Source organism: Nomascus leucogenys, chromosome 23 (genome assembly GCF_006542625.1).
Source record: "Nomascus leucogenys isolate Asia chromosome 23, Asia_NLE_v1, whole genome shotgun sequence".
Classification (NCBI taxonomy): Eukaryota; Metazoa; Chordata; class Mammalia; order Primates; family Hylobatidae; genus Nomascus; species Nomascus leucogenys.
This window is the reverse complement of record NC_044403.1, coordinates 17,626,584-17,641,909: the sequence shown is the minus strand read 5'-3', so window position 1 is coordinate 17,641,909 and position 15,326 is coordinate 17,626,584. Positions and strand designations below refer to the sequence as shown.

At 36.8% G+C, this 15,326-nt stretch overlaps 1 protein-coding gene across 1 annotated transcript in view; it reads right to left on the bottom strand.

The window, feature by feature from the left end:
* Positions 1-15,326, bottom strand: part of SLC15A5 (solute carrier family 15 member 5) — a 91,287-nt gene that overhangs the window by 16,472 nt on the left and 59,489 nt on the right. The window contains 1 exon segment of the mRNA XM_003265554.4: positions 10,553-10,684. Within this exon segment, the coding sequence (XP_003265602.3) occupies positions 10,553-10,684 (132 nt within the window).

The window sequence follows — 15,326 nt, the reverse complement described above, 5'->3', positions numbered from 1 at the left end:
GAAGATGTAATGAAATAATATCTTCGTGAAATGCATATAGCAAGGTCTGCATATAACTGACACTTAATAAATGTTAATTTCTTTCCTTCCTCCTTTCAGTAACCTGATTTAAATGCTTCATTTGAGATTCATAGCTCTCCTACCTGAGTTAATTTTTAAAACACATTAATTTTCATGATACCTGAAGGAAATAATACCTAACCACTTTATTCTAACTTTGACTTTTCTACCAGTTTTTCATATTTATCTAATAAGGACTCAAATTTTTATTACCCTCAATTTATAAACAAGAAACAAAGGCACAGACAGTAGCATGTTTGCCTAAAGTCATGGAAAGGGGACAGAATAAATATTTGTTGAGTGACTGGATGAACTGAGATTGGGCCTCAGATCTGCACATGCTCAATACTTTGCTCTAGATAATAATGCCTGCATCACGACTTTAATTTGCATTTCCAGATCTTGGGAATTGTGGATAAAAATGAAGTCAGGTTGCTGTTTCCAGGAAGGAACACTGTGTCTTTCAAAATTGTAGGGAAATTGCTAGGCATTGTTCACCTGAACTGCAGAGAGAACAGGCATGGGTGGTATTTGGCATAACTAGCTTTCTTATAAGGGTGAGTTCATTCTCTTGAAGAGCATTGGGAGGTAAAAACCCATCAAGATAGTGTGTTCTCATGATGATTTCAATGAATTATCATGGAAATGAGTTTTAGAAGAGAGGTAATGCTTTGTGATAATAGCCCGATAATGCCATTAGCTATGAACTGTAATTGTAATAGCATTAGTCAAATGAATATATTTGATATTAATTTGAGTGTCAAATATTTCTATAAGGTTCTTCTTATTAATTAAACATCAGACTTGACATTATTAATTCAGCATCTAGCAGTGCTTGCACATAGTAGGAAACCAATGTGTATTTGCGACTGAATTAATAAATCAGTCTATAAGTGGGGTTATTTAAAATAGTAAAATGTTGAATTTAAATAATTTTATGGATATAACAAAACTGATTTTTGCCCAGAACCTGCTTATTTGTATAGTCTGTTCTTCATTTGCAACTCTACTAATAGTGTAGATACAATAATTTCATAATTTTAGAAGAAAGCCTTTCTTATCTTTTGCATATTTGGAGGAAAATAAACTTTAAGAGTAGAGTTTGTGCCTTTCATCCTGTGTCTTGTGCTCTTTAGGCTATTTAAAAATCTATCAGACATCTTTATGCCTGCATTGAGCTTCTGAATATCACTGGGCAAATTCATGCTTTAGGTAGTTTGGGATCACTCTTCATGATCACCAACATCAACTGGGGCCTTCAACACCACCAGCGATTTTTTTTTTTTGAGACGGAGTTTTGCTTTTGTTGCCTAGGCTCCAGGCTGGAGTGCAGTGGTGTAATCTCGGCTCACTGCAACCTCCGCCTCCAGGGTTCAAGCGGTTCTTCTTTCTCATCCTCCCGAGTAGCAGGGATTACAGGTGCATGCCACCACTCCTGGCTAATCTTTGTATTTTTAGTAGAGACAGGTTTCACAATGTTGGCCAGGCTGGTCTTGAACTCCTGACCTCAGGTGATCCGCCCACCTCAGCCTCCCAAAGTGCTGGGATTATAGGCATGAGCCACTGCGCCCAGCCACCACCAGCGATCTTAACACTTGTCTTCTAAATCATCTTTTCATACCTTCATAATAAGTTTGTAATCCTTGCTCTTCCAACTCCCCATTCTCATCCTATTCCCTTTGCTCTCACAGATGGCTCACTGCATACCTCATTAAAAAAATGGGGTGTGCCAAAGGAAGGCTCCAGGATCTTTCCAGTATCAGAACTATGCATCTGTGTGCACCTGTGCCTATCTTCTCCTTTCTGTCTTCTGTTTCAGTTCAGGAAAGAAGTATTCACCTTCCAATAAGAAGTCACACTCTCTGGGTTGTCCCTGACTGAGTCCAACATTCCTTTCCTCAGGGCATTAGCTCCATCAATTCTGTTCTTTCTCTTGCATTTTTAACTTCTCCATTTACACCAGGTATTCTTATCACAAAAATACACTCAAATGTCTCTCAGAAATGAAGTATTAGGTGTGGTGGCTTTTGCTATATTCCCATCTACTGGGGAGACTGAGGTGGGAAGATCTTTTGAAGCAAGGAGTCCGAGACCAGCTTGGGCAACATAGTGAGACCCACATCTCTAAAACAATGAAAAAAAAAATTAGCCACTCAGTGGTGTGTGCCTATGGTCCTACTCCGGAGACTAAGGCAGGAGGATCCTTTGGGCCCAGGAGTTTAAGGCTGCAGTGAGCTATGATCATGCCACTGCACTCCACCCTGGATAACAGGGCAAGATCCCATCTCTAAAAAACCTCCCCAAGATAAATAAAATAATAAAAGAGTATCTTGAACCCACACCTAAGGTTTTAAATACAGGGTTCCCACTTAAATTTGAATTTTAGAATGAGGAATTATTTTTTCATATAAGAAGGTGTATGCATTTTTTAGTATAAGGAGGTATGTCCTCAATATTGCATAGGACATTCTTAAAGACCAAAAAGTTATTTGTTTACCTGAAATTCAAATTTAACTATATATCTTGTATTTTTATTCGCTAGATCTGGCAACTCCACCCACATCCCCTTCTAGCCATCATGCTATCTCTTAAATCTTCAGTTTCATGTTCTTCAAAAGAGTTCTTTAAACATGATGCCTTTTTTTTTTCATGTACTGGACATTCATCACCCTAATCCAATCTAGTTTTCATTTCACCACTGAAATGGCTGTTATTAAAGGTATCAGTGATCATAGTGTTGCTAAATTTTATGAATACCTTCCATTCTCCATCCTACTTGATTCTATAGTAGCATTTGACACAATTTACTATTCTCTGCTTGAAACCATCTTCTTTCTTATCTTCAGTGAATATACATATATGCATATACATATATACATACATATACACACATATATGTGTGTATATATACATATATAATTCCCTCCTTCCAGCTTTCTGGCTGCTATGTATTTTCTGTGGCAAACTAGTTCCTTTCCATCCAACCTCTACTGTTGGGGCTCCTTTTTCTCCTCATTCTTAGTACTCACACTACGTAATTTCATTCACTTCCACAGTTTCAAACATTATTTTTGTGCCATAGAGTTTCATAGTTATATAGCTAAGAAAGACCTTTTTTTCTGGCCTCCAGATATTTCTATTTGGATGTCTCACAGGTATGTCAAACAATGTGTTAAAAAGCAAATGGATGGCAACTTTTAAAGTCTATTCTTCTTCCAGCTTTTTCCATTTAGTAAATGGAATCTTTGCCCACCCAGTAGCTCATGGCAGAAACTGGAATGCTTTCCTGACACTACCTCCTCCCTCTTGCATCCTACTGTCTCCTGACTTTCTCAAAACCATTGCTAAGACGTTGATTCTACATCTAAAATATAGCTTATATCCATTCACTTCACTCCATCTGCCTACTTCCTCTCTAGTTCATTACTATTGCAGACTTTCCTGGATTACTTCAATTCTACCTCCTTGTTTCTCCCAAATTATTCTTTCTTCCCTCAAAAATCATACTGGATCCATAATGATCTTCCCAAAACACCAGTAGATCATTGGTGTTTTGAATGTTACCATTCTTATCACATTCAAGTAAAAGTAAAATCCCTGTATTCAAAGATCCCACGTGATTTTGCCCCTATCTAACTCTCCAATGTGACTTCATGCCATTTCCTCCTTTTTTGAATATTTTCATCTTACTGGCCTTCTCTGGGTTCCTCTTATGCACCTACCAATTCTTTGTTTGTGGGCCTTGATATATGTGCTCTCTACCAGAAAAACCTCATTCCGAGGCTTACCAAGCTAAATTGCACTCATCTTTCTAGTTTCAGCTTCAATACCATTTCCAGGTACTCCTCGTATGCATGTGTATGTGTGTCTAACTCTACCTAGACTTATAAATTTGCCATGCATAGGAGGCTTCATTAATTACATGGGTTCATGAGGCCAAGAAGAATCTCAGAGCACTTTCTAATTTCATCTTCTCCTAATCTCCACCTGGAATTGAAGCTGAACAGGACAACTGAACTCTGCAAATATGGAATCTATTCTTTTCTGGAGAATTAAGTGCCATACCGAAACATCGTATCTATAATACATCTAGTCAACCTGAAAGATGCTGAGGTCCCACTCAAATTAAGATAACAGCAAAATCATTATTTTTTGTGCACCTACATTTAGCTGGTGATTTTTATCTATTTCTTCTAGTCCTCATAAAAGCTTGAAAGATAAGTTACTAGTGAAGACTAGAAAGAGAAACAGACTCCATTTTAGAAAAGGAGAAACTGGGACTCAGTATGGTTAAGTAATGAGCTCAAGATCTAGGAGCTCATTGAGAGTTGAGTTGAGTTTGAATTCAGGTTCATCTGACTCAAATGTCTGCCTTTTCTATCTCTCGTGAGCCAATAGCAATGGACTGTTGCTTTCCGCAGTCTGAAGCTGGCTCTTTCTTGATGCTGTTATAAACTCAAAGTCCTCTGTGCAGCATTAACTGTGGAGTAAACGGTTAATGATATAGAATAAATTGTATCTGAAATACATAAAACCATTGTTTGAGGGAGGCTTTGCATCTAATTCTGACTAAGGACCATGAGCAGGGTTTGCCTATGGGAGTTTTTGGGGCCCTGCTGACTTAGCCGCAGGAACAAAGGCACTAAACCAGTTGACAAGTAGAGTATGGGCCTGACTAAGGGTGAATTATGGCAGTAGGCCACTTATTTTCCCCTCTGAATCTAAAAATCTGTAAGCCCAAATCCCATATGAAGTTGGACCCGAGGCATAGATCTGAATTTGAAGAAGCATATCTCTTAGATAATAGGCATGAGCCCATGAAATGCAGTTGGAATACTTTTCCAGATGCATAAATATTTTCTTCAAATTTACTGCAACTGCAAATTCCTGTTTCAAGAGTGACTCAGTGATTCATGCTGACATAACTGTCAGTGGCCTCAATAATCATAGATATTAAAATGAGTCTTTTAGGAGATCTCATTTTTAATTTAAAATAATCTTGATGGAAATCAAACAGCTACATTCTTTGCCCCTTTCCCGAATTTTGAGGAGAAGGAACTTGTAGGGACAAGAAGATATACCATTTGACCTCTTGATTCTGCCCAGTTATCCCTTTTTTTCTTAAATATTTTGCTTCGGATCTTTCAATCACCTGCATGTCTATAACTAAGATGTCATTTTTTACTGAATTCTGTTTTGTTATTTTTATGAAAAGGTTTAAGTTCGAATTCGTTAGTGTGAGGAAATTGATCTTGCTGCTAATGGGATAGAGTTGAAATAAGCAGTCTGACTGACTTCTTCATTCCCTTATATTAGCATTGCTACTTTTAGATAAACTATTCCTGAAATGATTAGTGTAGGAGGATGAGTTTAGACTTGTATCTTCTCCTTTAAAGCACTCAGAGTTAGAGATCCCAGAAGGATCAGTTTTCTCACTTGTACTGAAAATGTCACTCTAACAGTTATCTGTCTGCACAGTCAAGTTTTGAGAAATCTTTTGAATTTACCGCATTCACACCATTCTCCATTATGGTGCTAAAAATGACTAATGCAGCTTGGAGACTGGAAGACTGTGATAGCTGATCTTCTTTTCCAATCGGGTATACTAACACTCTCACACACTCACATGCACACATGCTCAGCTGACATGAATCCTTAAAGGTTGAAAATATCCTATATACTAAATGAAATGCTGAAGGATGTAGGGTGCCTAAATGTATAATTATAGTGTTTGTTTCATTATGGTCACTTATGTCAAAAAAATTTGTCTGATTGTTTGAGTGGACTGATCTTGTTTTTGGCCAAATGAACCATTATAACGTATGGCAATTTTATATTTAAAAATAATCTCTGGCATAGAAAATTTTCGAATATCTTATTTGGTTTTATTCTCTCATCCTGTCTGAGAAAAGTGAAGTACAATTTCTGTTTTTTATTAAGAAAAACCAGTTTTAGAGGGATACTGACCTACCCAAAGCCATGCTTATGGTCACTCTCTTTTAGGGCCTTTATTTATTATACCAGTATAGGATTACTCTAACCAAATCATCTAAATGAACCTCGTTTCTTTCATTGAGGAATACTATTCTGATGGCTAAAGGGATTGTCACAAAGAGACTTATCCTATTTCCAGAAAAACATATGAAAAGTCTCCTGTGATGTCATTTAGTGAATGATGGAGAAGTATGTGGGCTGAATGATAGTAATTAGGTGAATTGGGAACTGATTATATTCAAAAGGAGAGGATTAATGGATTGTCATTAACTTGCAAGGAGGTCTAGGAATTTTCTGTAAGACTCTTTTTTGGTCATGTCCAATTCAAAAATTTTATCAATTACCTGGAAGAAGTCTAGGAACTTGCTTACCAAATTTGCAGATGACACAAAGCAAGTAAAGAAGTAAAGATTAGTAATTCCCTGGATGACACAGAATCAATTTTCAAAAATGTCTATTACTTAGGATGATGGGTTGACATTTATTAAAGATAAAAATAAAGTGCTGCATCTAATTAGAAAAAAGAACTGTGATGAGTAGAACTGAGCTGAAAGCAACTCCTGAAAATTAAAAAATGTTTCAAATTTTTATTGACCATAAGCAGGATTTAACTGTGAGAAAGTCAACAAAATCTCTGTGGGCATTCAGAGAGAGAGAGTCCAGATTGATAAAAGTAACATACTTATCCTGATTGTACCCATTTTGTACCCTGGTTGTACCCATATTGTGTTTGATTTTGGAAGTCATATTTTAAGAAAGATACTGACAAGTTGCTGTTTGTTTAGTGGATGGAGGGGCCTTGATAGAGAAAAATCAAGGAATCATGCAATATGAAAAGACTGGAGTGGTTTGTCTATAAAATAGAAGGGGTCATGACTGCCATCTTTATTGAACACTTACTATGCATATTAATTGCTTAATCTTCAGAACAACATAATGAATTATTTATTATCATTACTGAAATAGAAACTGAGAACACATAGCTAGACTACCTGGATTCAAATTCAGGTGGTCTGACTCCAGAACCTATTCTCTTAACCACTATACCATATTATTTCTGTAAGTATTTATCAAATGTTTGAAGAGCTGCTATGTGAATGGAGAATCGGACTTACTCTGTAGAACATAGTGATCAATAGATGGGCACACTCAGGTTATATCTCAAAGTAGATAATTTTTCTGGGCACTAGATTATGCTACTATATCTTGTATTTTTTGTACAATGTTAGACTAGTTGAGATCTAAGGCAACATTCAACTCTATGATTGTAATTTATTGGGATTATAATTTGATATAACACAGTATTATTATAAACTGGAAAGAATACACTTAAAAGAAAATGTAGCTTAAATTGATTAGTGGTAATTTAAATGGTGTTCTCTTGAGCACAGTTTAGAAAGTGCCGCACCCCACAACCCATCTTGCTAAGATGTCCTCACCATGTGTCCTTGGTAAATTTCCTTTGATGCACACCAAATTGTGCCAGAATTACATAAACTTTTGTTTCTCTACCTTTGTACTGTATCTAGAATATTATCAGTATTATACAGACCTCTATCCAAAGAGGTTATATTGCAAAAGTAACAAATGTCTTTAAAAACCCTTACATCTGGGGATTTCTACAAGTTGCTTGGTGTATTGAAATCAATGTTGGAACTGGTTTCAGAATGCTAAGAGGATTAGATCTCTGTCAGCTACCAGTTGTGATGACTAGAGAACTTGACTTTATTTTTTCTGCCTTAATCGTTACATTAAAAAAATTAGAATAATAATATAAGGTTGTTGTAATAAACGCAATAATGCAGGCAAAAGTTCCTACTATACTATATAGATTCCCAATAAAAATTTAGATTTTCAGTGAAATGCTTTTGTAAGAATAGTGTGTGATTAAAAAATTTGCCTGGACTGATTCCTGGGTGGTAATCTAAATCCTTTCAACTTCTTGAGTGGTTGGAATGTCTGTTATTCATGGTGGGACCCTCAGTCCCCACCTGATAGTTTATGCTAATGAGGCAACTCAGAATGGAGAGGGGCCCATAGATAATTTATGCTAATCAGATGACCCGGAATGGAGAGTGGGCAGCCAGGAAGACCAACCACATGATCAGACTTCAAGCTTTGAGCCACATATACCAGCCCAATTTCTGGGGAGCAGAAGGAGGATGGAGATTGAGCTCACAATGATTCAATCAATGATGCCTATGTGATAAAGTCTCAATAGAAACACTGGGCACTGAAGCTCAGGTGAGCTCACCTGGTTGGCATTATTCTTATATTGATGTGGTTAGCACATACCTGGGGATGAAAGAAGCTCCACTTTTGGAACCCTCCCAGACCTTGTTCCATGTGCCTCTCCCTTTAGCTCATTCTGATTTGTATTCTTTTGCCGTAATAAACAGTAATTATAAGTATTGTACTTTTCTAAGTTCTGTGAATTATTCTAGCAAATTATCATACCTGAGGGAGTCTGTGGGGATCCCCACATTTATAGGCAGCTTGTCAGAGGTGATGACAGCCCTAGGAATCTCCAAACTTGTGGCTCGTATCTACAGTGAGGGTAGTCTTGGCCGGGTGCAGTGGCTCCTGCCTGTAATCCCAGCACTTTGGGAGGCTGAGGCAGGCAGATCACGAGGTCAAGAGATCGAGACCATCCTGGCTAATATGGTGAAATCTCATCTCTACTAAAAATACAAAAATTAGCTGGGTGTGGTGGTGTGTGCCTGTAGTCCCAGCTACTTGGGAGGCTGAGGCAGGAGAATTGCTTGAACCTGGGGGGCGGAGGTTGCAGTGGGCCGAGATCATGCCACTGCATTCCAGCCTGGGTGACAGAGTGAGACTCTTTCTCAAAAAAAAATAAATAAAAAAAATAAAGTGAGGATAGTCTTGGGGAGAACTTAGCCAAGGTTATTTGGTCTAACTCTGGGTAAGTTGCTTAAGCATGCATATGAAACATTTAGATTTATATAAAAGATAAACTGGTAGTAATATTTGACTTTGCAGTTCTTCATGTATATGTCAAATGTGATTTGATTCTAGAAATTTTATTTTAGTAAATTTTTGGAAATATCTTCACTGAGTAATGCAAAGAAAGGAAACACGTTCAACACTGAAAATGTTTCAGGTGTGAGTATAGGTAAGACTTTTCAAGGTTATCTTACAAAACCTTAATGCCAGTGCTTTGTCTCTAGCTTATGTACGAAGAATCTGAGCACTAGAGAAGTCAGCAACTTGCTGCCATTCACACAGTTAGCTATCACAGTTTGAATTTGAGTTCTTTGAGAACTGGACCACATCTCACACAATTCCATGTAGCACATGGCCTAGTACATAGTAAATATTCAACACACACTTCAGCTTAATTTTCTCAGATAACTAAGGAAAGGGCAGAGTTTGACCTTGTCAGTCATCAATTAAGGATTAGTAGGTTTCTTCCCAAGAACTCTGCTACTGTATCTATCATTGGCTTTTTCACTTTTAATTTCATTGCTTCCTTGTACCCCTGGAAATTTCCTGAGGGCTTGCAAGTGTTTATTTTGCTTGCCTTGGTATCACCAGTGCCAAATATGGTGCCTGGAACAGAATGGGTCCTTGATAAATATTTTTTGAGTGGAGGTTTAGTATTAAAAGGAGTGTCTCATTCATAGAAGTTGATTTTTTTCCATAGTTTGAAAGCAGGTACATTAAATTTGTCTGTTATAACAGAATAGAAACTAACACTTTCTTTACATCATTTTCAGTGCACAACAATAAGTATTTTTGAAAGTAGAGAACACACTTGTGATCATTTCCATAAAATAAGCAAAAGTGCATTGAAATTAGATTAAATATATATCAACATTTTAGAACAATATTTCAAAAGTCCGGATTTAAATATTGTCATCCTGTCTGGCTGTTGTTTTTACCAACACGTGCAACCAAAGAGTAGTTATTTAAAATTTGCTTTAATCTAATATTTGCTTTAGTAGGTACTTTAATATTTCAAATAATATTTGAATTTTTCAGATTAGTTGTTTCTCCTGACCAAAATCTCTACTGGGAAAATTTTAAAATATTTATTATTCAATTCACAATTTCTCTTGGATTGCATAGACAAGAATTGTGGCAAATCATGACCAAAAAAAAGATCATTCAGGTACCCTATCCCCTATATTTACACAGGTCTTACTTTTTCTGAGGACTGTCTATGCCAGCTGTGAGGCATTACTGCATATGGCCTCATTGAAAGATCTAAGAAGAATATAATGACCAGTTTGTTTTAAAATACACTAAGGACAGCATGACATTCTGTAATTACCTCCTCCTATCAAAAGAAAAACAATTCCCAGAAATTAATGAATACAGCAAGAGTGTATTTCCTATCTTAATTCTATCTTAATTGCAAAAGTGGATCAATTAAAAAAAAAGACTGCACTGGCAAAGCCCCTCTCTTAAGGTTTGATCTCCCCGTTCCCTAGTCATCAACTCAATGTATATAAGCATGCCACGAACCTATTTTTACCTTCTGAGATGAGATACACCAACTCCACCAGCAGTGCCCCTGTGAAACAGCCAAATCCATTGAACAGTGTCAGAAAATTCCTGGAGATTCCTCTGATGGTGCTTGGAACAAATCTGTATGATATTACAGAGACTGAGAGAAAAAGAGAGGTCAGAATTTAGAACTTTCTCCTGAAAATGCTTTCATAGAGACTGTTCAAATTGATGTTGATCATATATCAAAGAAAATTTACTGATACAGTAAAAATTTGGGTTGGACTTCGGTAAGGTTACTATAGTAAGATATACTGTGATACAATTTACAGATGTCTTCAAGGAATAAAATAAGACAAAAATATACCTTGACCCAGCTACAAGGAGAATTTGATTACTTAGTAGTTTAGTGTCCTAATGTATTCACCCTAATTTCACTCCAAATTGAGTATTTCTGATAAATTTTGGATAGAGGTATGGCCTCTATTAGATAATATCGTGACAATCTATCAATTCTGTGATTCTGTGTAATTCATTAGGTTCCTTATAGAATACTTGTATTGTATAAAATTTGCATCAAGGTTAAGAGCATGGGCTCTGGAGTTAGACAAGATAGTATTAAAATACCATGTCAGCCATCTACTATCTCTGTGATTTTAGATAGGTGACTTAAACTTTCCAGCCTCAATGTCCTCCTCTATGAAATGGGAATAATATCATTATTCACTTGCAGAGGTGCTGGGACACTTACCTGCAATACTACGTGTAAAGTGCTTAGTACAATGCTGACTTGTAGGTCCTGAATAAGGGTTAGGTGTTTTTGACAGTATTAATCTTATCAAATTGAGTAGCTCCTACTTGCGCAGGCACTGTACAAAGCCCTTAATATGCATTATCTCATTTCAGGAGAGGTGCTCAGAGAGAGAGACAATAGCTTAAGCATTGGATCTCCAAAGTGGTTATCTTGCCTTCCCAAGTCATTTTTTGGGTGCCAGTAATGATAGTAACAAGAGGTTAAAAAAACCACGAAAAAAAATTTTTAAAATTTTCAATTAAAAATAACTTTCTTTTGGAATCAGAAATAGATGAAAATAAGTATATGAGATTTTGTACATGCCATATAAACATAATACATTAAAATGCATGACAATCTTAGGGATATGTGTTAAAATATTTGATGTTTATTATAATATGATATTTGCGATTGCTTCAAAATTATACAACAAGAAGGAAAAAAGATGTGAATGAGAGTAGAGATGAAACAAGTTTTGGCTATGAGTTGAAAATTATTGATGCTAGAAGATGGATACAGGGGAGTTTATTATACTAATCTCTATTATATATGTTTGCCAAAAAATCATAAGGAAATACACTAAATAATATTAACAGTCTTAGCTTTGAGTGGTTGAATTACTGGATTTCTAATATTCCTCTTACTCTTTTGTGCTTTGCAAATCTTTCCACAATGAAATCATAAATAAATATTACAGCTCATTTTAAAAAGAAAAGTGATGATAGAAAACAGATGTGCAGTCACGTGTGGCTTAATGATGGAGACATGTCCAGAGAAATGTGTCATTAGGTGATTTTGCCATTGTGCAAACATCATGGAGTATACTTACACAACCCTATATGGTCTAGCCTACTACACACCTGGGCTATATGGGTAGCCTATCACTCCTAGGCAACGAATCTGTACAGCATGTGACTGTACTGAATACTGTTGGCAATTAGAGCACAATGGTAAGTATTTGTGAATCTGAACACATCTAAACACAGAAATAGTACAGTAAAATATGATATTATAATCTTATGAAACCGCCGTCATACATGTGATCCATCATTGATCAAAATGTTGTTACGTGTTGCGTGACTGTACTGTAAATACTAAACCTTTAGTTTCCTTCTCTATAAGAAGTAAGAGATCTTATTATCTCCTCCCTCTCCTCTTGGGAATATTTATCCCTGGTTTTTTGTTTGCTTGTTTGTTTGTTTGTCTGTTTTTCATACTTTGCCGCAGCAAAACTCTGCATTTCCCAGAACTTTTCCATGATCTTACTAACACATGATGTAAATGTATTAATGCTCCTTCCTTCATGTAAAATTTCTGTTTTACTCTCAGTGTGTCCTGCACATGTCTTGATTTATTTATCCCATAAAGATTTAAAGGAGTCCCGTTTTGTGCTTCAGGAAAGTGCTCAGTGCTGGAACTGAGAGGTGGGAAAAGGCATCAGTTTATCTTTCCTGGACTTTAAACTCTGGAGCACAAACAGCACATTATTTAGTACAAAGGGCAGTGCTAAATGTGCACTTTTCCCACAAACGCTGATTGGAGATGAAGATAATAATGGTGACAGGTAAAATACTGTGGAGAAGGGCTTCAAATATTGGTGGCAAGGTAACACAGCTCTTTGTGTAGTACCAGTCACCAGCAGGAGCCTTGGAGTATTTTCAGAAAGGTCCAAATGGGGGTATGAGAGGAAGCCTGAATAGGCTTTGGGAATAAATGATTCACAGTTATAAAAAGGATTTGGCTTATAAACTTTCCTTTCCATAAGTACAAGGAGACAAGCAATGAGCAGAAAGAGTAAGTAGGCCTATTTCTTTCACTAAGAAAAAGCAGAACATACAAGCCCATTATTACTCTGCTAGTTAATTATTAATCCTATGCTTTTCTCTTGCTAGAACTTCTGGTACGGTGTATAATTCATGAACACACTTTGCCAGCTCTCTGCCTGCTGGTTAATCTCTCTTTCGTGTCATTTTAGTCGTTTTTGAAAACCTCCAGTTCCCTTTTATAGGACTTAGCTTTTCAAGTCCTCGAATCTTCATTTTTAGGCATCTACTTGCGTGTTCTGATCTTTTGAAACTTTAGTGATCATTAATTTGATTTTTTTTTTAGGCTCCGAGATACTTCTTTTAGCCCATTACAATGTAGATAATATCAATAAGTCTGTCACTATTCTAAAGTTCCCATTTTACTATGAAGACACAATAAAAAATATTCAATGTGTACATGAAAGCTGGTCTTGTTGCCAATGAGCACTAAAAATGTGCCTCCAGGTAGCAGCTGGTTAGTGCTTGCGAAGATGCCACATCACAGCATATGAGGAGTCTTCAAAACACAGGGCCATAACCACCTTCCTAAGACACCTGGTACTGGGGACTTATTGCTGGAAATTTTTTTTTTACTCTAGTTGTTCTTAAACAGTTAAAATGTGTTTATTGTGTTTGGTGAAAAGTTATTTTGAACATGTGGAGAAGAAGTACCACAGTCCCAGAAAATGGAACTTTATCCTGTTGCCATTTTTAGACCATTATATCTCCCTTAACCCTAAAAAACTTCAGCTTTTTATTTTATATGAGTGTTTACTGATATTTATGAATATTGAGACGGGGACTCACTATGTTGCCCAGGCGGGTCTTGAACTCCTGGGCTCAAGCAGTCTTCTTTTTTTTTTTTTTTTAATGTGTATGTTTCTTTTTTTTTTTTTTTATTATACTTTAGGGTTTTAGGGTACATGTGCACAATGTTCAGGTTTGTTACATATGTATCCATGTGCCATGTTGATTTCCTGCACCCATTAACTCGTCATTTAGCATTAGGTGTATCTCCTAATGCTGTCCCTCCCCCCTCCCCCCACCCCACAACAGTCCCCGGAGTGTGATGTTCCCCTTCCTGTGTCCATGAGTTCTCATTGTTCAATTCCCACCTATGAGTGAGAACATGCGGTGTTTGGTTTTTTGTCCTTGCGATAGTTTACTGAGAATGATGTTTTCCAGTTTCATCCATGTCCCTACAAAGGACACGAACTCATCATTTTTTATGGCTGCATAGTATTCCATGGTGTATATGTGCCACATTTTCTTAATCCAGTCTATTGTTGTTGGACATTTGGGTTGGTTCCAACTCTTTGCTATTGTGAATAGTGCCGCAATAAACATACGTGTGCATGTGTCTTTATAGCAGCATGATTTATAGTCCGTTGGGTATATACCCAGTAATGGGATGGCTGGGTCAAATGGTATTTCTAGTTCTAGATCCCTGAGGAATCGCCACACTGACTTCCACAATGGTTGAACTAGTTTACAGTCCCACCAACAGTGTAAAAGTGTTCCTATTTCTCCACATCCTCTCCAGCACCTGTTGTTTCCTGATTTTTTAATGATGGCCATTCTAACTGGTGTGAGATGGTATCTCACTGTGGTTTTGATTTGCATTTCTCTGACGGCCAGTGATGATGAGCATTTCTTCATGTGTTTTTTGGCTGCATAAATGTCTTCTTTTGAGAAGTGTCTGTTCATGTCCTTCGCCCACTTTTTGATGGAGTTGTTTGTTTTTTTCTTGTACATTTGTTTGAGTTCATTGTAGATTCTGGATATTAGCCCTTTGTCAGATGAGTAGGTTGCAAAAATTTTCTCCCATTCTGTAGGTTGCCTGTTCACTCTGATGGTAGTTTCTTTTGCTGTGCAGAAGCTCTTTAGTTTAATGAGATCCCATTTGTCAATTTTGCCTTTTGTTGCCATTGCTTTTGGTGTTTTAGACATGAAGTCCTTGCCCATGCCTATGTCCTGAATGGTATTGCCTAGGTTTTCTTGTAGGATTTTAATGGTTTTAGGTCTAACATATAAGTCTTTAATCCATCTTGAATTAATTTTTGTGTAAGGTGTAAGGAAGGGATCCAGTTGCAGCTTTCTACATATGGTAGCCAGTTTTCCCAGCACCATTTATTAAATAGGGAATCCTTTCCCCATTTCTTGTTTTTGTCAGGTTTGTCAAAGATCAGATAGTTGTAGATATG